The sequence below is a fragment of the Epinephelus fuscoguttatus genome, linkage group LG12 (genome assembly GCF_011397635.1).
Source record: "Epinephelus fuscoguttatus linkage group LG12, E.fuscoguttatus.final_Chr_v1".
In the NCBI taxonomy this organism is placed as follows: Eukaryota; Metazoa; Chordata; class Actinopteri; order Perciformes; family Serranidae; genus Epinephelus; species Epinephelus fuscoguttatus.
Genome location: NC_064763.1, coordinates 39,656,691 through 39,679,576, shown reverse-complemented (window position 1 = coordinate 39,679,576; position 22,886 = coordinate 39,656,691). Strand labels below are relative to the sequence as shown.

General features: G+C 42.2%; 1 protein-coding gene across 1 annotated transcript in view; it reads right to left on the bottom strand.

Annotated features, from left to right (window-relative positions):
- Positions 1-22,886, bottom strand: part of sgcd (sarcoglycan, delta (dystrophin-associated glycoprotein)) — a 234,245-nt gene that overhangs the window by 33,785 nt on the left and 177,574 nt on the right. Inside the window, exon 6 of the mRNA XM_049591379.1 lies at positions 8,039-8,111. Within this exon, the coding sequence (XP_049447336.1) occupies positions 8,039-8,111 (73 nt within the window). The remainder of the gene's footprint in view (positions 1-8,038; positions 8,112-22,886) is intronic.

Here is a 22,886-nt window from a genome sequence, read left to right as displayed (position 1 = left end):
CTGGTCAGCATGGATTTTTGGCCACTTAGGAGCAGAAGAACTTAACATTTCGCTGCCACACACACAGCCCTGACATATCATCACCTTGTAAGGCGGTCAGACAGTTTGCCTTCTTACACAAATAAGAGACACTCCTTCTCAGGGTTTGGTGTCTACTAAATCTGAAGAAGAAGAAGAAGATCTATTTCGCTGATACATTTCCCACTTTCTTCTCAAGCCACTCTCTAACTGTGTCTGTGTGACGTTTGGTGCTATGCAGGTAGTATACAATGGGTTTATCAGAGCTTGACTGCTGAAACCACCCGTCTGCTGCTGCTTGAAACAAGGTTGATAGAGTCCTGAGAGACAACCATGCTGTAAAAGCACAGTGAAAAAACAAAACAACAGAGGCGGCTCAGAAGCTCTGCGGAGCTACAGAGGTGGCGATAACCATCTGTGGATTCATTACTACAGTATGTAACCACTTTTACACCACACATATTCCTTTGATTACAGCTTTTGTTGTAGCTGATGGATGAAGCGCACCGTTTTTGACTACATGTGTTGTTATTTTGGTTGAACTATAATTGGTGAAGCAAATGCCCGGCGACAAGATATACTGAACAAACATTTTAAATGCAACACTTTTGTTTTTGCTCACATTTTTCACTAGTTTATATTAAAGATCTTTTTTCACTTGATAGATATATTTTTCTCAAATTTGGTCACAAATTTGTTAATAAGCACTTTAAATAATCCATCCACCCGACAGGTGTACTCAGGTGTGTCTTGGGCTGCAGGAATGTCCTCCACCACCTGTTGTCCATGAAATGAGTGCTCATTTTACTACCATGAACTGTGTCCAATGTTGTTATCTTTAATTTGGCAGTACATCCAAGCAACCTCACAACTCCAAACCGCATGTAACCATGCCAGCTCAAGACCTCCACATCCAGCGTGTTCACTTGCAAGATCACCTGAGAGCAGCCACCCAAACAGCTGATGCAATGATTGGTTTGCACAACCCAAAAACCGTCAAACCGCCAGAAACCATCTAAAGCAGTGGTTCCAAACTGGTCGAGCCATGAGGTCCAGATTTGTCCTTAGTCATCAGTTGAGGTCCACAAAGGTGAATACTTGCGTTTGGAAATGTCTTTGAGATAGTTTTCTGACTCTGTTAAGCAGCTGTCCTGTCCATTAGTCACTCTACAGGATAAAAGCTCTATGTTGGAAATTCATTGTACTTAAAAATAAAGTGGTATTTTTGTTTGTTTTTTTACAAACGACAAGTTTGCGAGTCACTTGCAGTCCATTAAAAGAATAGTGCACCCAAAAATGAAAATTCAGCCATTATCTACTCACCCATATGCCGAGGGAGATTCAGGTCAAGTTTTAGAGTCCTCACATCCCTTGCGGAGATCCAAGGGGAGAGGAGGTAGCAACACAACTCCACCTAATGGAAGCTCTCGTGTGTGTGCTTGCGCAAGACCATGAGACATGGGCACCGCCTTCATGTGTGTTCATGTGCTTTTGCTGGTCTCATGCGCAAGCACGTACATGTGAACACGGTGCCCAGAGAAGCAGTCAGAGCTACAGGCTACAGTGAGGCTAAAAACAGAGTTCAAATGCTGTTTTTCCAAACAACTTTTTATGTCGGGGCTTCAGGACACTTGGATCACTACGGACGAGCAGTATGGAGATATTTTGTGGTTTCAATTATGTGTTTTTGGACGTTTGAATCTGGGGCGCCGTCAGCCTCCGTTAGGTGGAGTTGTGCTGCTACCCACTCTCCCCTGGGATCTCCACAAGTGATGTGAGGACTCTAAAACTTCACCTGAACCTCCCTCGGCATATGGGTGAGTAGATAATGGCTGAATTTTCATTTTTGGGTGAACCATCCCTCTAAGAATGGACCAGCAACCCACTTTTGGACCAGGGCCCATCACTGATCTAGAGGAAGCTCATCTGCATGTGCACTGTACTAACCTGACAGCAGTTCATCATTGTAACTGACTTGTGTGGTTTTGAGGCCGGTTGGATGTACCGCCAAGTTCAGTGAAATGAACATTAAGTTCAAAGGCAATGGCACTGGTGAACATTCCTGCAGTCATCATGCCAGTTAAACACCTTCATAGCTTGTGACATCTGCAGCATTAGAGTTAGCATGTTGTTGATCAAAGTGCACATTTTAGAGTGGCCTTTAACTGTGAGCATCTGTACACCTGTGTTGTAATCATGACATGTCACACCTGTCATGTGGGTGGATCATCTTGGAAAAGAAGAAGTGCTCACAAGCAAGAATTAAGAATAATAAAATTGTGACCAAAATTTGTGAGAAATGTGTCTATTGAGTGCATGAAAAAACATATTAGAGCTTCAACTTAAACCTGTGAAAAAGGGGAGCAAAAACAAAAGTGTGTTGAATTTTTGTTCAGTACATAATGTTTTCAAGTGACAAAGCCCTGGTGGTTATCAGAATCTTGACTCTTATCTGTCAGGAGCAAAGAAGGAAGTTGGTGCAACAAAATGTGAGACACTGACACCAGTCTGCTTCCTGTTTTCTACTAACAAAAGTCAACTTTGCTCACATCAAGAAAAACTGCATCAAACTACCTAATAAATGTCACCAGCTGCCATTACAACATAATCCACGTCTCAGCTGTCCCTATGTATGATCAGTGTGTTCCAAATAGTCACTGTTTCACCAAAATATGTCTGAATAGACAGTTTCCTTTCAAGCTCTTCCTCCCTTCCCTCCCTTTGTCGAGTGCCTGTCTGAAAATGTCTCTATTTCCACTATCTATCTATTTTTTTTAATCTATATCTTGCTCTGGTTTCTCTCCGCTTCTCTTTAGTCCCTCGCTTTCATCTTTTAATTCTCCTGTTCATTTCATTTTGTACAGGATATGCTGCTTTTGATTTGTGTTGATTTCATCCAACATTTGTGTGTTGATTTGGACGTGAGCAGGGACTGACAGAGGGGAAAAGGAAAATGGCGAGGGATGAGGCAGCTGTTGCCAAAGATGGACCCATTGATCTGAAGATTACTTAACACAGCACTGATTCTGGCTCCTACAGACAGACATTACTGGACAGGAGCGCTAATTGCCCATGGAAAAGTGCTCTCTCCACCTCTCCATGGATTTCTTCATTTAAATCCTGCCTCTTTACTGGGTTTTCACATTTTTTTTCTCCCCAGTCAACTGAAAGGTGGCGAGATTTTTTATGCACTTGAGTAAGATCAGGATGTATTGCGCCCTCGCGGTTAAAACACATGCAAATACTGTGCAATTTACACAACTTTAAAAAAGCGCATTAAAAAAGTCAATGTTGAAATGAGCCCAAAGACCCTAAATGCTTGTATGCAAAATATTTGGACACAAAACAGATTCTTCTTCGGGCAAAATCATATAAAGAAAAGGGGCTGATAAATGCATATGATGAATCAAACTGGATTAAAAAGCCATTAGTGAAGCACCAATGATTCATCAATTAGACAAGCATCATAAATTAAAACACTGGCAGAAAAATCAAAATATGGTGTTTCTGTGATTAATACTGGAATATTAGAATGCACTGCTTATGTTCAGCATTTGACAACTGTAAGTGTGTATGAATGTTTTGTTGTTGTCAGTCAACAGATAAAAAACTGGACAGGCTAATTGAATAGGCATTGAGTTAGATGCTTGAATCAGATCACACTGGACTGGGCGAGTAATGTCAGAAATAAGAGGTTGTACTGGTGATTTTGTTGTCTTGTGTTGTGCTTAAAGAACAGCAACAGTGCTGTCAGAGCTAATGATGTTAACCAGGGAGTAACCATGCCATGGCACTATGCTTCTGCGAAGACGCTGTTCCAATAGGAGCAGCAACTGCCGTATGAGCGTAGTGAGCTAGCCAGTAGGATACACACAGAGATGGGCAAAAATACATCAAAATGTATTTTGATGCAAAATACAAAATACAAATAAATGTATTTCTTTTGTATTTTTGTCTGCTCTATAGGTCATAACTATACCAGAAAGAATGCCCACGATTCGTCCATAGGTGGCGCTATACTAAACAAGTCAAATCTTGTTGTGAATAACTCAAAAAGTTCTTGACCAAAAATGCTAAAAATTCGCATGCTGCAACTAGAGACCACGAGTAACTATGCCAGAAAGAACAGCCATGATAAATCCATTAATGGCCTGATATTAGCATATTTTGTCGCAGAAAATTTGCGCTCGTCTTCTCACAATTTGGTGTAGCAGAGTATTCAGGTTTGGGCTATAGGATAAACACAAAGCTCTGGTGAACCCCACAAAAAGGCAGAACAGTCACAGAACTAACTAAGTGTAAGTAACTAACTAAGAAAGCATTTTGAGTATTTTAAATTCAAAATTACTCCACTCAAAAGTATTTTGTTACAAATTTTATTTGCTTTTTATCGGCCTTATCAAATACAAATTACAAAATACTCAAATGTAATTGAAATACAGTACAGGCCAAAAGTTTGGACACACCTTCTCATTCAATGCGTTTTCTTTATTTTCATGACTATTTACATTGTAGATTCTCACTGAAGGCATCAAAACTATGAATGAACACATGTGGAGTTATGTACTTAACAAAAAAAGGTGAAATAACTGAAAACATGTTTTATATTCTAGTTTCTTCAAAATAGCCACCCTTTGCTCTGATTACTGCTTTGCACACTCTTGGCATTCTCTCCATGAGCTTCAAGAGGTAGTCACCTGAAATGGTTTTCCAACAGTCTTGAAGGAGTTCCCAGAGGTGTTTAGCACTTGTTGGCCCCTTTGCCTTCACTCTGCGGTCCAGCTCACCCCAAACCATCTCGATTGGGTTCAGGTCCGGTGACTGTGGAGGCCAGGTCATCTGCCGCAGCACTCCATCACTCTCCTTCTTGGTCAAATAGCCCTTACACAGCCTGGAGGTGTGTTTGGGGTCATTGTCCTGTTGAAAAATAAATGATCGTCCAACTAAACGCAAACCGGATGGGATGGCATGTCGCTGCAGGATGCTGTGGTAGCCATGCTGGTTCAGTGTGCCTTCAATTTTGAATAAATCCCCAACAGTAATGTCAGCCAGCAAAATGTTTCACCCCACACCATCACACCTCCTCCTCCATGCTTCACAGTGGAACCAGGCATGTGGAATCCATCCGTTCACCTTTTCTCTTCACAAAGACACCGAGCTGGAACCAAAGATCTCAAATTTGGACTCATCAGACCAAAGCACAGATTTCCACTGGTCTAATGTCCAAAATTCCTTGTGTTTCTTGGCCCAAACAAATCTCTTCTGCTTGTGGCCTCTCAGTGGTTTCCTAGCTATGTTTTTGACCATGAAGGCCTGATTGGCAGTCTCCTCTTAACAGTTGTTCTAGAGATGGGTCTGCTGCTAGAACTCTGTGTGGCATTCATCTGGTCTCTGATCTGAGCTGCTGTTAATATTTTCGATTTCTGAGGCTGGTGACTCTATGAACTTATCCTCAGAAGCAGAGGTGACTCTTGGTCTTCCTTTCCTGGGTCGGTCCTCATGTGTGCCAAGTTTCATTAAGCGCTTGATGGTCCACTCCACTTGGGGACACGTTTCAAGTTTTGCAATTTTCGACTGACTGACCTTCATTTCTTAAAGTAATGATGGCCACTTTCGTTTTCTTTAGTTAGTTAGCTGATTGGTTCTTGCCATAATATGAATTTTAACAGTTGTCCAATAGGGCTGTCGGCTGTGTATTAACCTGACTTCTGCACAACACAACTGATGGTCCCAACCCCATTGATAAAGCAAGAAATTCCACTAATTAACCCTGATAAGGCACACCTGTGAAGTGGAAACCATTTCAGGTGACTACCTCTTGAAGCTCATGGAGAGAATGCCAAGAGTGTGCAAAGCAGTAATCAGAGCAAAGGGTGGCTATTTTGAAGAAACTAGAATATAAAACATGTTTTCAGTTATTTCACCTTTTTTGTTAAGCCTCATAACTCCACATGTGTTCATTCATAGTTTTGATGCCTTCAGTGAGAATCTACAATGTAAATAGTCATGAAAATAAAGAAAACGCATTGAATGAGAAGGTGTGTCCAAACTTTTGGCCTGTACTGTACGTATTTAAAACACAAGTAATAGAAATACTGCCCATCCCTGGATACACACATGCACTAACATGCATGAGCGGCCGTGCCAGCTTCCAACAACAAACCACAGATAAGCTCAGATTACAGCACGTAGAGATGTAGCATGACTCCATCTCTGCTCTGCACGCCATCACTCCACTTTATCTGTACATAGCAAACTGTGGTTTACTGCTTAATAATGTCGCATTCAAGATGTTGCAAACAGATTTGTTTTTACTGCTGTCATTAAGTATTTTCATAATCTGAAAGGTAAAATGGTGAATGAACTGCATTTGTATCGCACTTTTCTAGTCTTCAGACCACTCAAAGTGCTTTTACACTACATGTCTCATTCGCTCATTCACACACACTCACACAGTGGTGGCCGATGCCACCATGCAAGGTGCCACCTGCTACTCAGTAACCATTCACTTGTGCTCATATGGAACAGCCATCAGGAGCAATTTGGGGTTCAGTATCTTGCCCAAGGATACTTGGACATGCAGGCTGGAGGAGCTGGGGACTGAACCACCAATCTTCAGTCTGAACTATTACTGTAGAATGATTCTGTACCTGCTTTTTCCAGATGTTGGATTTTAAAATTAATTTCCTCTGCTGTAATGATCAGTCAGTAATGTTTAATCAGGTTCAGGCTCTGATTTGCTTTAGTGGCCCTTTGAATACATTTCCATTTAACATCTTACAATACATCTTGCATGAGCCCAACACACAAATTTTAAAGTGTCTCTTTTCTTCCAATTGACCAACTTAAAACCTCAGTGGGGCGCTCTCCAAAATTCCTTCATGCATATAAAGCATAGCTGAACTTAAAACAAGACAAGGTTAGGGTTACGTTTTCTTTAAATACTATGTTTAGCTGACCATAACCCCTGTATGCATGTTACTTCTATATATTACACAGACTGGCATACCTGAACATGAATTACCATTATTTTCACTACTGATTTAAGTGATTAATATTTTCTTGATTGACTAAACATTTGGTCTATAAAAACGCTATAAAAATGTTAAATTCCAAAAGCCTTAGTTAATGTCTTCAAACAGTTTTTTGTTCAACTGATCCGATTAACAGTCCAAAAGCCAGCGTTATTAAGTTTATTATATATTAAATTATATTATTAGAAACCAGCAAACATTCACACTTGACAAGTTGAAACCTGAGAATCTTTGACAGTTTTTTAAATTACTTACATGATTAATTGATTAGCAAACTGGTGGACTAATTGTTTCACCTTTACGCAGATCTTAATATTGGTGCGTTCATTTTGTACTTGGAGGTTGGAAATTCCCAGTTCCCAGTCGGAAGTTTAAACTCAAACGCACCCTGAGATCGGATTTCCAACTCGGAAACTCAGAGCCACCGCATCAACCCCGACTTACGAATTCAAGATGGCTGCCGGTCACATACACAGTGAGTAAACACTCTGCTAAAGTACTGTTTATAGCAGTTTTATCTTATTTGTTTTACATTAGGTCAGCCTCATCTGCGGCGTTCATCAGTTGGAGTGCATGATGGTTTTGAAGCTGTCTATACTCCGAAAGTGCAAGGGCAACAAAGGCTTTCTTGCGGGCGTCCGTGTTTTTTTCCGACTTGTCCACCATCGTCAACTAGAATGCAAAAACTGTTGTCAGCTCGGGGGTGACGTCATTCCCACTTCCGACCTCTGAGTACAAAACGAATGCAGCACATATAAATACTGTACAATGGAGAGTGGGGAAGACATTATTTGCATATAATTGAGACATATGGGAATGTTTGTGCCAAAGTGAGTCTCTGTGATGGCTCTGGTGCGTTTGTATATACAGTGTAGATGCAGGATAACTCCATTATCACAGTTAACGTTATTTACATTCGTCTGTGTTTCTGCCTTATGTCTGTGTTCTGTATTTGTGCGCTATGGAAAAGACAGAAGCTGACTCACCTCAGCTCTTTGAATGGCTCGGCTCTGACGTGTGGCGTCTCCACTGATTTGCTGAACACGGCCCCTTCGGCCCCTGAAATCACAGAGCACAACATCAGACAGGAGGCCGCCGTCAACTGAAACCACAAACTCCTCCCGTCCGATCAATGGACATAATCTCTGAGACTCCGCCGATCTATATGGCTCCAGTCGGCACGCACAGCGGGCCTCACCTCGCCTCACCCCACTGATAACATGGACTCACACACATTTGATGGGGAAGCACACTGATGGAATATCACGAGGGTATTTTTAGACTAAGAACCTCATTTCATCAGGAAGGAAAGAGAAGAATAGATTTAAAGCTGCTGCTTTGGCAGCTCGGAGCAACGCTGACAATTCAGGAAAAAAACATGAACTCAAAAATATGCTCTGTTTAATATGATAGGCTGGTCTTTTGCTGTTCAGCAGACTGGATTTCAATCTTTCATTTTTATTCATGGCCTCCTGTGGGCAGTGAGGCGACTTTCAATAAGGGTTCACAATACAAAGCAACAGGACGATGCTCTGTGAGAGGGTATAGTATGTGTATTCTTAAACTAACACTTGGTCCAGTGGGCCTATTCTTCATCTTATTTTTTACTTATTAATGTGTCTTGTGAATCTCATATACAACAATGGAGTCCTTCCGCCCCAGGATAAGCTAACTTTTTATGCTAACTACAAAGTCCAGTCAAGGTCAAGTTTATTTACACTGCTCTGAATTACACACCTCACTTAGAAGGCTTTATAGTATTTACAGCACACAACACAGATGGACAGAGATGCAATATGTGTTGCACGTACAAAACAGACACAAGTAGCAGTGGTGGAGCTACAATGTACAGAGAGAGAAACCAAGAATTACCAAGCAGCCATAATACACACAACTCTGAATACAGAAAAACATTATTGTAGTTTACAATAAACACACACACAGCTATAGCAGAATGCACCAAAAAGGACTTAAAGTTCATGTTAAATGGAGGTTAGAGCGTCTTAAGCTTCTGTACTGTCTGTGTAGAAATCTCCTCTGAGCCCCTCTTCGTGTTTGACTTCAGGCCACCCACTTTGAAGTCATGTTGATGTAGCGATGTGAAATATGATCCAGAGTTTTCATTGGTGTTTTATTTTGAAAATTGACCGGATACTCGTCTTTTCTGCCCCTGACTTCCTGTTTGATTCATTTGGTCTGTGTAAATTGACGCGCCGTTCCGCCGTCACCGAGTCCTTTTTTTTTTTTTTTTTTTTTTAAACGTCTTGACCAGACCGCATACTGTTCTCAGAGAGCAAGTTTAGGTCTCGTGGGGCTACCCTGAACTTCATGCTGCTTCGTCCTTCCCCTAGTCTCCTACACTGGTCGCCTGTTGGCTTACAAAGTAAATAGTAGGGCTGACCCAAAAAATTCGAAGCTTCGAAGCTTTGTTCAATGGCACGGGATTCGATTGTGAAAAAAAAATATCGAATATTAGGCCTTTTTTTTCTCCCGTTTTTTTGGGGGACCTTGAATGCAACACTAACCCCATTAGGCAGAGTAAAGAAGTCATCTGGTCTGATTAAAAACGTTTCACAGTAAATCAGAGAACAGGGATATTATTATTGCCACAGGTTATTTGAAATGGACAAAGGTATTCTTTACTGGTGAGTTAAGGGAGAATAGCTATCATGTAATTAAAAAAGAAAACATCTCCGACAAGGAAATAGAAAGCCCAACGTGCAATGAATGGAGACCTATTATCCATCCTTGAACACAGGCGACTAAGTTCGTTTCACAATGTGACTCAGAATAATGAAAAAATAGATTTTACTGATGTAAAATAATATGCTGATGGTGACATTTTCCACCGGTCCGCTGCGCTCTGAGTCTGGTGTCAGTGACACATGCTGCTCTGAGTCGCGCATCTGTCTGCTTGCACTGCAGTGCGCACCGAGGGTTTTAATTTTTAGTGTTAAATCAAAAGTTAAACACTACTTATCAGCAACCAGAAGTGTATTTTTGTCTGTGAATATTTTTATCTTAATTCTAGGGTTGCAAGAAACTACCTTTTCGCCATAATTTTTAAGTTATTAACTTTTTTGGACTTTTTTTTTTTTTGAAAAAAAACTTTTTGTTAGATGAGTCTGCTGAATTTCTTCACGAAAAAAAAACGAGGCAAGAAGAAGAGAGTAGTTCTAATAGGCGTCCTACTACACAAGAACATGATGAGGTAGGCTAATGTAATGCACTTGTCTATTATCTATTATCTATTTCTGTATGAAACTGCATGAAAATAGGATTTCGCCACGTGAATTTTCAAAATTTTCTCGGGGGAGAACCAATCTGAAATCTTTCTGTTTGTCACAACAGGACATACTACTGGATTTTTTAAGCAGATGATCGGGTCCATGTCATTGGTCCGACATCCCATTAGTCCGACGGTCCGCGGTGCAGAACGGCTCCCGGCGGGCGTATTTCTGCCTTGATGGTGCGCCACGACCAGCTGGGAAAGGCTTGAGGTGAAGCAGGCTCACAGCTTATGTGTTTGTCACTTTCTTTTTCATTTTAACCCACACCATGATCTTTTCCTGACCCTAACCAAGTGGTTTTTGTGCCTAAACCTAACCAGACCTTAACCACAGGGCATCATGATGATTTCGGAACAGCAGGACTTCAGAACAATGGGTTTAATATGGTCGGAACAATGGGATGTTGGACCAATGGGCAGTTCCCCAGATGATCAATACTACCATTCGATTGATGAAATCGACCTTGATCTGCGCCGTTAAACAAATATTGAGCGTCTATGGACGTATGTGGGGCCTAGGCCTATGGATATGAATATGTAAACGTACACTAATTTCTTCTGTTTGCCACATGTGCATATTAACTCTTTTAGGGTAAAAAAAAAACAAAACGCGCTGCTGTGTCCACATATGTTCATGACCACGCACGCACAAGCACATACTATGTCACAAGGTAAAATCTCACTCCGGCCCTGGTGGACAGGCTAAGAGTTTAACGTGATACAGAGCAACAGAGGAGTCAGCTGCTGAACGGACTATTGGTGGCACACACGCCTCCTTCGCCATTACATCAAGAGTAGGATGAGGGAGAGATGAATGAATTAGACCGTCACCTCAGTGATTTGGAAATGAAAACAAAGGTTTTGCCCACTGATATCCAAACGCATATCTTTTTCTGTCTCTCTCCATATTGCCCTGTTAGCTAGTAGCTAGCACAACCCACAAATGGTGAAGTGCAGTTATATGACCAGTGTGGCTAGCTAGTCACCGAAAGTCTCATTTGATTGATTTAACTTTTGTAAATGTCATCAAACATTTGACACTGTAATACCTCGTTATATAGAAAGAGAAAAGACATGACTTGTGGTGTATAAATACCTTCATCACGATGTTTGACATATTTGGCATATAACAAGAGATAATCAGTTAACACAGGGATGCTATTCAACCTTGGAAAATGTATTTTTCATTTTATAAGGACTTCACAGTTCATCAGGAGCATCACACACTGGCAGCATCTCGGTGAACATTTATGCATCCAGATACAACACTGTCCTGTCAATGCTGAAGAAAAACAGCAATCAGAATTCCTTCTTCAATTCTCAGATCTCTGCTTCTGTATCCTGACCACTTCCTCTGTTTATACAGCTCAGTGAGTGACATGAGTCAAATGACACGTTGCACTGTGACATGCTGCAACATCATGCAGTTGGTGTGTGTTGCACTTTAAACATGAACACATTTGCAGCAAGAAATAGTCTAAAATTCAGCGAACTGTAGGTGTGTATGAAGTGAAGACTCTGGTCTGGTGTGCTAAATATTTGCTGCTACATATTGCCATGCATCCTGGCATGTTAAGACGCTTATGTGAGCATTGATCTCTGACGAAAAGAGGTGCAACTTACAAACTGCAAACGTCCAAACGGCAGAAAGAGATGGTCTCAAAATAAATATTTCAAATCCTCAGCTCATAAATAAGCTGAATATGACGTACATTCCAGTGCTTGTTTGTGATGATGTAAAAAAAAAAAAATCAACAACAAAGTAATACTCTGCTGGCCCTCACCCCGAGGCTCTGATTGACTGTAGTGCAAATACAGCAGCTCAGCTTGAGTAAACCGAGGCATTCAGGTATATCAAATCAACAAAGCATCAGGTGCAGATCAATGGCCATGACTAAATGTGTTTCAAAGCGTTCTTGGCACTGCTGGGAATCTAAACACCTCTCACTCTGAGACACACTTCTCAGTTTTCACTTGTAAGTTAGATGGAAAAGAGGAAGTTTCGATATTTGTTGGCATTTAGCCCCATGATGAAGTGTGTGTGTGTGCAGGTGAGAACCCAGTGTCAACACATCAAAGCTTTGACGTCTGCGATACGGGAATGTCAAACCGCCCCACGTACAGCTGAGGAACAAATAGATATTCCAGTGACAGTGGAGTTTGATTGTTGAGCCTTCCATGTTGTTCGGGAAAATTCAGCGAGCGAAAATCCATATTTGATGACTGAATACTGCAGTAATAGAGTTTTAAATGGATGTGAAGCGTTAATATCTCTATATTTTCCAGGTTCAAGCTTGTTAACGTGTTTAATGAAGTTCAAGTTGCCTGCCACCCTGAGAACAACTTAATAATGTTTAGTTAGGATATTTATTTTTCAGCTGGTTAGGGTTTCATTTGACACACTGCAGTATTCTTTTGTGTTATTTTGAAAACACTCCTGACACTAAGGTGCAAGAAGACTGAAAATAAATAAATAAATAGAAAAAAAAAGTTCTGCATAATGCTCTAAACATTTAAAGATACTTCACTGCGTCAAAAGTGTGATAGGCAATGTCACAGTGATGTCAAAGTACACATGGGATATGCACGTCAGAGTTCCAAAGTCAGAATATATCCCTCATTATTTCAGTGACTCAACGAAGTCTCATGTTGTCACACTGATGGATGTTTCCCAAGTCGTAAAGACAACTGAGCCAATCAGAGCGTTCCAGATGTCAGCTGAGATCCTTTGTGTTTACGGCCCCAGAAGTCGTATAAGAAAATAAATATTGCCCAAACATTGGGGAACATTGTGGAAGCCGTCACAAAGTGCAGCAAGACTTTTTTACATTTGTCATTTTAATAGTGCAACCACACCTATAATGAACAACCGTGTCTTATTTGAGGCATTTATGTTGAAGCCACCTGGACGGATTTAGTTGTGGCAGGACAAGTTTGACAAGTTTGAGTATTTTTTTTTTTTTTTTCAGTTAAACAGGCATTTAATGGTTGACTTTCCCTGATGTCTGGAGATATTTACAACACTTTCGTTCCCCCGGGGAGCGCTTCATAACGCAGCTCAACCTGTCAAAAAGTCAGGGAAATAAAATATCTTTATGCAAAGTGGAGCTGCGGCTCGCCCATGTGGGATAGATAACTCTAGTCTTAATGACTGCCACAGGTGGAGACACTTCTGTTCTCCTCTGTTTTGTTTTTCTTTTACCCAAGTAGAACTCTTATTAAAATGTTGTTGAAATATTTAAGTTTTGTACTGCCTGTAAATACAAATCATCCGTTTCTCATTTTTACAATTACAACTCAACTCCTGAAACCTGACTCATGGGACACATAATGGGACATCAGGTGCATTATCATGGACTTAATCATTAACACTGTATCAACCGTGTAGTCTTACACTGCTTAAACACCAGAGCTGATACCGTACTGTGTCCTCAGTATTGCATATGTTTATTCCCTCTGCCTCCCTGCCTGCTGCGTTTGACTGCTTCCCCACAATGAGAGCTGGCAGCAGCTCTGAGGATGAACTCATATGATGACTCATATTCAGCTAGTGCAAACCCCCAGCACCGGGTGTCACAGTGGGTTGGTCAGCACATTCTTAGTCCAACCTCATCACATACTGACATTTGGTCATGGACTTTCAATGTCCACATATGACGTGCAAGGTAACCCGGGCAAGTTGGTTGCTGACGTTCTGGGGTGCCGTGTCAAGTTCTGTCTGTTACAGGCGTTGTCAGTTTTCAAAAGACACTTTTTTTTTTCCACAGGAAATGTTTGAATACAGTCTCTTTCAAAATAAATGCACTACGCCTGTACAACAATGCAAACTGACATTGTTTTTCCTTCAACAACAAATGCACGTGGTTAAGTTTTACACTTGCATGTGTTTGGATTTAGGAAAAAAGAACAGGGTCTGACTCTACAGCCTTACAGGAGGTGAACACTGGCCTCCAGGGTGAAAGTCAGTGTTTGCTGGACCCATCCATCCACCACACCTCCCACTCACCCTACTCAGACTTTCGCTGCCTTAACTTTCATTGTTTTTCTGCTTCGTTTCTTCCTGACCCCGCTGGGTGCTGTTAAACAATAATGGCGACTGGCCATTGTAAAAGGACTACTTTTTCCGTTGGTGTCTGACACAGGAAATCCCTGACCAAGCGGTGGTTTTTGACAACTTCGGAGTGAGACCATGTTGGGGTGGTAGCTAACAGCAGTGCGGGGTCTAACCTGTGTAACAGCAGCAACTGAAAGTTTTCTGATCTGGCGGGAAGTTGGGACTGTTTGGTCCCCTGGAGCTGGGCTTTACACAGGCTGGATTCAGGTTGCTGTGGCCTCTAAACCAGGGTCCGTCTCCTGAGATGCAACCATTTATCCTCGCGGCGAGGTGGTCTGTAGCAGCGAGGAGTCAGGCGGAGGACACACAGTGATTGGAGGCTCTCGCTAAGGTTAGCTACATAAACATGAACTTGAAGCCGCAGCGTTGAGCCTTTGGCAGAAGGCTAAACTACTAGCAACAATTTCTCTTTATCTCTAAAACGCTTTGCCAGATATTGACACGTGTTTTATATAATTTATTATCAGTCTCTCTTTTTAATAACTCTGTCTGCCTTTTTTGGGTTGCTTTGCAGTGTAGGGAGCTGTTGCCAAAGCTGAAATCTCAACTTTGTCCTCAGGATTCTCCGCCACTGAATCAGGCTTTCATCATCTGAAGGGACGTGCACACACATCTGCATTTGTAAAGCAACCAATAGGGGTGCCCTCTGTCTGAAATTATCTGTAACTGGCCGAAATCTACCGTCATGGGCTGGATTTTTTAAAGCTTGAAATTAAAGCCAAAAGGAGATGGTAAAGTCTAGTTTCAGACCACTTGCCTTATAATATGCTCAGAGTTTATTATAGGATTAGATATTATGGATATTATGGAAGCCATTATGGGATGACACCAAATAAAACTGCCTACCCCACCTTTAACCTGATTTGAGCTAAATCCTGAAGCATTTAATGAAATCAAATCCAGTTTTTGGCATTGTCTGTATTATATAAATTCTGGATGTGCACCCTATTGTTATCTTAGACTTGTATATTTTGCACTCTTTCCACTTTCTATTGCGAGTGCTGCACAGCAGTGTCCTTCGGGATGAATAAAGTTTTATCTTATCTGATCTTTTATTTTTTTTTCTGAATCAGAATTTTAAAGATTCTTTCTCAGGTTTTCTTACAAGCGAATTATAACTGAGCACTTACAAAAGAAAAGAAAAGAAGTTAGAAAAAAGCCCTAGTAGCTCATGAAAGCTCTGGTGACATTTAAATACCTGTTCAGTCAGTTAGAGCCAGAGTACAGAGAGGAGGATGTAAAGTGAAGTGGAAGCCTCGGTGCGTGTCACTGCCTCTTTCCTGCAGTAAAGTGAGTGAAGATAAAACAGAAGCCTCACATTAGAAATCCCAGCTCTCTGTCGGAATAAAAAGAACAAAAGTCTCTTTACTTTGCTTCTGGCTGTCACTCTGCCTTAAATCGCTAGTTTAAAGGATAAAACCAATGTCATTTTATTTTATTCATACCACCATTTTTATCACCCATATAGAAAGTTCAAACACACTGATGTGTTCACCAGTCAGTCGAGCACTGTGTAGACAATTTTTGTATTTCATCGTTAATGATAACTATAATATTCCTCCACACACAAACACAACAGTCTCCTGGATAATTTAGAAATATAAAGGGTTATTTCAGGGCCACCAGTGATAAACGGTTCAGATTTATTTCTGAGCGTTGTGTTTTTATCTGTAGTTTGATATGCAGGATAGTATTCATGAATCTCAGCAGCTATTTCTGTGGAAAAGATACCTGAAAGAGCTGCACCATGCAAAACTCTGGCATATTAAGAGCTCTTTTTGATTGTAATCAGGAACAAAACATGGCGCTGTTTTGACAAATTGATCCAAAATTGATCCGAATTTCATAAGGGAAGTGATTCAGTTTGCTGACATTAGTGCAACAAAGCTTAACGTCTAATTCCACTCAGCTTTGAAGTCCTTAAGATTTTCACAAAGTCAGATTAAGTGTTGAAACAATTTATCCCAGCATTTTTCAGCAATACCTGCTTAATGCATTGACGTCTCGTAATTACCTCTGTATAGGGTAGTTTTCATTGTTTCTGTTGGAGCTCACAAAAAGTGATGCATGCATGTTCTGTAGTGCCACTATTCATCCTTTCATCTTATTGATATCCACCTCATAGATAACTAATGGCTCTCATGGTTATCACTGACAGTTAGCAGTGATGGGCAAAGCAGTTCTTTAGATGTTACTGAACCACTAGAATCAGATCATTAAAAAGATTCGTTCACCGAATCTTTTAGTGCTGGTGGGAGAAGCCCTGACTGTGTACTGCGTAGTCCGACTCAGTCCCCCTCCGTTGCTGCTGCTGCGTCTGCCCTGCACTGGTGAGTCTCATTACTGGCCAGCCTAACGTTTTAAGTTTGTTTATCTGGAAACTAAGTCTGTTAAAACACTGGGGAGGTGTGTGATTGTGTTCATGTGGCTTGACTCCTGGCTACATTAGCCGTTAGCTTGGAGAAAACGGTCCCTATGAAAGTGTATCACTGAGAAGAAATGACCTGAATCACTCAGGGATCAGGGTTACGTTGTTCACTGAGTGATTCGTTCACTGAGTGATTCGTTCACTAAGTGATTCGTCACGTGGTAGGCAGTCCCTCCCTGCACCCTGGCTGCCTCGCGACTCGCGAGTGATTCATCGTTCACACGTACCGAATCAGCAGTTCCACTCCCAGCCTGCACGCTCACTGCTGAGCTCAACTGAACTGAGAAATGAACGAATCAGTTTCGGAAGTGATTCAGTTCAGTACGTTCACTCAACAGATTTGTTCTTTTGAAAGATTCGTTTGCGAACGACACAACACTAACAGTTAGTGTAATACCTGAAATAAACTATTACTTGTTTTCATTTTTCATTTTCCACACTGATCTACACTTTGTGACAACAGATAAAATATCCCCTGACCATTGCTGTGTGTTGTCGCGTCATTATATGCCACATTATAGAAGTGTGCCAGTGATCGGCACATCTGGGTCATGCTGTGCAGTATATTTCTTTCTTTCTTTTTCTTTTTTTTTTTCCTTAAGATATTTTTTGGGCATTTTTGCCATTAATGCACTGGACAGGTAAGTATGAAAGAGGGGGAAAGAGAGGGGATGACATGCAGCAAAGGGCCACAAGCTGGATTCGAAACCGGGCTGCTGTGGCAACAGCCTTGCGCCTGCTCTACTACTAAGCCACCGACGCCCCTGCAGTGTATTTCAATTAATACACCTGCAATGTCTACAACGTATCCCATTCTGCATTTATGTCCTAAGGCTCTTTGAAAGTAGCGGGGATACGGAGCTGGCCCCTGGTTTGTTTTTTCCTCATCCTGATGATCTGCACATCTGGCCTGAGTGATGTTAGCACATATTGGATGTGTTTTCATTCATATCCCCAACACTTGCAAAGCAATGCTGGCACACAGTCCCGACTCTAACTGTATTAATTTGGACTCGTCATCATGACTAAATCGCACGCCATTCTGTTTGTTGTGCTAACCTTGATATTTGTTTATTGTGTCATGCACATGACACATGGACATGCAGCAAAGAGCCATGGGCTGGAGTCGAACCCGGGTCGCTGTGGCAACAGCCTTGTACACGGGGCGCGTGCTCTAACCACTAAGCCACCGATGCCCTGGTGATTTCTTTTTTGTGTCAGAGGATGATTTTTAATTTCTGCATGACAGGCACTGAATAAAAAGGCTCAGCCACAGTGAGCTGTTTTATAAAGAGCTGCAGGCCACAGGCTGCAAAACTCCTCATCAAGGCACACTTCTGTGTGAAAACAACATGAAGCTTCACAATAACAAACACCTGTTGCTCTTATTCTGTTGTACTTCTGACAGATTTGTGCCCACAGAACTCGGGACACTTGCTGTTACAATCAGTAACTACAAGCGAGTCAACCAGGACTGGAAACCGGAGCTGTGCTTCAAGGCTGTTGGATGTGTTTCATGTGCTCTCTGGGACTTGTAGTTGACCTGTCTTCTTTGTATAAACTCTCATACATGTGACTTAATCTTTCAATGCACAAACATTATTTTCATTATGTTTTTCTGCTGATATTACAGATACTTCTGTGTCCATACATGAGTTGGAAATACTTGGCCAGTCATCTGTTGCTGAACAAAACTAATGTACATCCAAAACTGACCTGACCATCTGATGTGACCCAGCCTTCCTCTACACTCTATTTGAAAATGTGAGCTGCATTTACCTCGTTTCTGTTGAAGAGGATTTGTTGTGCTAAGAGCTACATATAGACTGTGGTGTTTGTAGAGCTAGGCTGATGAATCACTGGACAGATATATCAGCCAATTATAACGTACTGCATATTCGATCTGTGTCTGTTTATATCATCTGAGAAGTGACAAAAAAGTGCAGTAGAGAAACTCCAAAGATCAGTTTGTGAGCATTAAGAAACAGTGACTTGCAGGGGGGTGACATTTCTAAGTAATTAGCATCACAACTTAACTAAAATTGGTTGAATAAATCTGTTGCAAGAGCCTGGTCTCACTCCAAGTCGTTGAAATCCAGCGCTTAGGCAGCATCATGAACCAACAAAAAAAGGCGTCCAACATCGGCATGATACACGGCCAGTTGCTGTTATAGTTTAACGGCGCCTGGCGGCATCAGGGGGAAAGGAGGCAGGACAAGAACGAAAGTTAAGGGCCTCTAGTTTCGCAGACCGAGCGAGGTGGAGGCACAGCGCACCTGCGCTTCACCAACTGCGTGTGGCCAGGCAGATTTTGCAAGTTTGGCACACCGTGCGCCTGGCGCAGCTACTCCTCTTTCCCACCTCCGTCCCTCCTACCTGCGCAAGTTGGAAAGAGGGAGGAGAGAAGGCGTGGAGTGGGTTTTACACACATCACACCAATCAAATGAGCCCCTCTCCTCGCCCTTAAATGCGCCGCGTGAAGGCGTAATGAGAGTTTACTCAATTCGCCATGGCAGAAGAGAGCAGCAGCGTCAGACAGCCAAACTTCTCCCACAAGTAAACTGATGTTTTGGTCCGGGAGGTCCAAGCTCGCAGTGTCCGAATATACGGAACTGTGAGCAGACCTCCACGGGCTGATGATGCAAAGGTAGCCTGGGAGGAGGTTCTCTCTTGCAGTCTCACTCTGTTTCTTTTCTTTTGACTTTTCTAAGATGACAGATGCTGAATATATACTCCCTATCTGATGCTGTGGCTGTTTGTGGTTGGCTGAGAGGGATGTGAACTCATTAGTTTGCAGCTGTGTTAATCAAATCAGGTTGGGTTTCCATTACGCGTGCCAAACGTGCCAAACAGTGCCAATCCCCTTTGATCTGACATCAGATGTGACGGGACAGTCGATACATTTATGTGCTGATTGCAGATAGTTGCATTGAATAGTGTTTTGTGGGTATTTATTGCATCGTTAATGTGCCTGACATTCTGGAAACCTGCCTGTGAGGTTTTGGTGACGTGTGCGCACTGTCCGCTGGTCAGCCAAACTTCGGCTTACACTGGCTGCGCTCCGCCTGCGCTGACAGTAAACCTGGTTTCAGCTGGCGAGCTTTTAGTGCACCTTCAGCGAAGCCTTTTGGCACGAAACTGTCACTGCGCCAAGCTGGATCTGTCGACACCTCCCCCAAACTACCAAACTGAGCGCACCTCGGGTTGCGCTGCTCGAAACTAACTCTGTGTGGGGTTCGCCACCCTGCGCCACACCGGGAAACTAGAGGCCAAGGTGGCAAAAGTCCAACTTGGTGGGCAGGAGGAGTGGTGGATGGGTCCAATGAACACTGACCTTCACCCAAGAGAGCAGTGTTGGACTTTGTATAAAAAATAGTGATGCCTTAAAGCTGAGTGAGTACCTGTTTATGCTGCTGGAGCACCAACGCACACTATTATGTTATTCCCCAAGAAAGGGAGATTATGGTTCCCAAAAAGAAATAAAGAAAGAAAACTTTGCAAAGAAATAATTATAAGATGTGTGAAAGCAACACAGATCACTGGAGGAAGAGCAGGGGGCCCACAGAGACTGCTTACGCCTGGTGACCTGCCCACCAGAGAGCACTGACAAGATTATGTTACAAATGTAAAATATCTTCTTGTACCAATTCTGTTACAAGAAGATATTTGTTTTCAAATATCGCTATCAGGATGCAGTATCGGTCAGGCTCTATTTGTGTGTTAGACATTGATGAAGAGTCTGAAGGCAAGACATTTACTCTCATTAAATGTCACAGATTATTGACATTGTGACACTACAGATGTTTATATTTTTGCTCTCCTGTCTTTATTTGTATTCAGCAGACTGTGACGACTCCATTCATGTGCACCTCTGTGAATAAAACTTGATCTATCTGATTTTCTGATCACAAGCTCCACATGAATACTGAGCAGACAGCAGCGATACGTCACAGCTCTGACATGTTCATGGACCAGAGTGTGTGTGTGTGTGTGTGTGTGTGTTGGGGTGTGGGTCGGGTGAAAAAATAAATGATGCTATTAAAGATTAATGTGTCTGCGTGAGCAGCTGTGTGCCTGTGTGTATCCGTGTATATGTGGAAGTGTGTGTATCAGTATGTGTGTGTGTCTGTGACGTAGCAGTCAGACCAGATATCAGCCTTGGCCTGGAGTATCTCAGAGGTGATGAAATACAGAGACAAGGCACAGAAGAAACTCCCTCCAGGAATAATTTCAGTGATTGGTGATGGTCGGGACTATACATGAGCAACAATAACCCAAAACCAAAGTCCTGCATTTATATTCTGCATTGTTTTGCTCACATCTTCACATCTTTTCTGTCTATAAGGATGATAGTGGGTGGCTGGTAGAAATAAAAGAGGTGAGATACTATTGCACGGACGTAGTAGTCTGACATAGAAAATGTCATTTTTCATGTCCTGCATTAGTAAAAGCCAAGGTGAGAATGAAACAAGCAATAAGTTGCAAGAGCTGCAACTTATTGCTGGGTGACTTATGGTTTCACACAGGACATGATCTATGGTCTCTTAGGTGACCACCGCTTGACCCATCCACCTCCCCTCCCTCCCATCCTATATGGGCTGTCTTGCTCTGTATACTATGTCAGTTGCTTTTAGCAACAAGTATTGCTGTGGATGGGTTTACATCGGAGTTAGCTGAAGGCCTGGTGCGTCTCATAAAGATGCTAAAGGGTGCCTTTGGCGTCAATAACACACACCAAAGGGGTGTTATGTGTTGTGGAGAAGGTGGACCCAAACACAGGAGACAGCAGACAACAGGAGCTCAAAAAGTTCACTCTTTATTCCAGGGAGCAGCACCTGAACATCACACAACCAAATCAAGGATCCAACAGAGACTGAACTGAAAACCAGGACTTAAATACAATAGTCTGACGAGGGATGAAGTACAGGTGGAGAAAAAGGGTGGAGAAGCTCAGGTGAGGGGAATAAAGTGATAAGACAGAGGAACAATGAGGCTAACACAGGGCAGGTGTGTAGCTGTGTAAATGAGGGAAAGGCAGTAACTGGGGGAGTAGGAACAGGTGAGTGAAACTAATCAGGGTGGGGCTGACGAAGGCTAAGAGGCTGTTTACACGTACACGGTGATTTTGATAAACGGAGACATCTTCCCTCGTTTGTGCCCTTCGTTTACACGCAAACGGAGATTTCTCCTCTGAAAACAAGTCTTTCTAAAAACTCCGGCCAGAGTGGAGATTTTGGAAAACTCCGGTTGCGCGTTTGCATGTAAACTGAGATAAACGGAGATAAACGGAGTTATAGGCAGCCGACGTCACAGTATGCACCAGAACTTGCACCTGTGTCAAAAGTGCGACCTATGTTGCTATGGTGACAGTGGATACATGGAAGGCTTGAGCCTCTCGTTACACTGCCACCTACAGGTTTGGCATGCTCTTGTGTATATATACACGGGTAAGTGTAAACGAAGATCTTTTTGAAAACGGAGACGGTGAAATGTCCGTTTATGAAAATAGCCAGCAACGTGTAAACGGCCTCTAAGGCGGGAAAACACAAAGATGGGAAATAAAAGCAGACATGACACGTAAGGAGTGAATCTACCAAATAAAACAGGAAACAGCTTAAATATGAATGAACATGGAACAAGGAAGAATGCAGTCAGAAAAACCCAACAAACAAAATCATAGAGATAAAACTACAAACCAGGAAATGGGAACGTCTTGGGCAAAACGGTGTGTGTGCGTTTCTATCTCTGTGTGCTTTTTCTACAAAATTTGCTCATGTCACATTAATCTGTTTAAAAATGATGCACCTTTTTGCCATTAAAGGCCACCCCCTTCCTCACTTTTGCCAGTTGGCACTAACAGCTGTTGTTTAGCTCAACATGACCAATCTTTCCGCACAGTCTTGTGCACGTCTATCAACCCCTTTGGAAGTTTTGCACCTCTTTGTTATAGGTCACTCTCACTGCCCTCTTGAGCCATTTGAAATGAACACAAACACACATCTT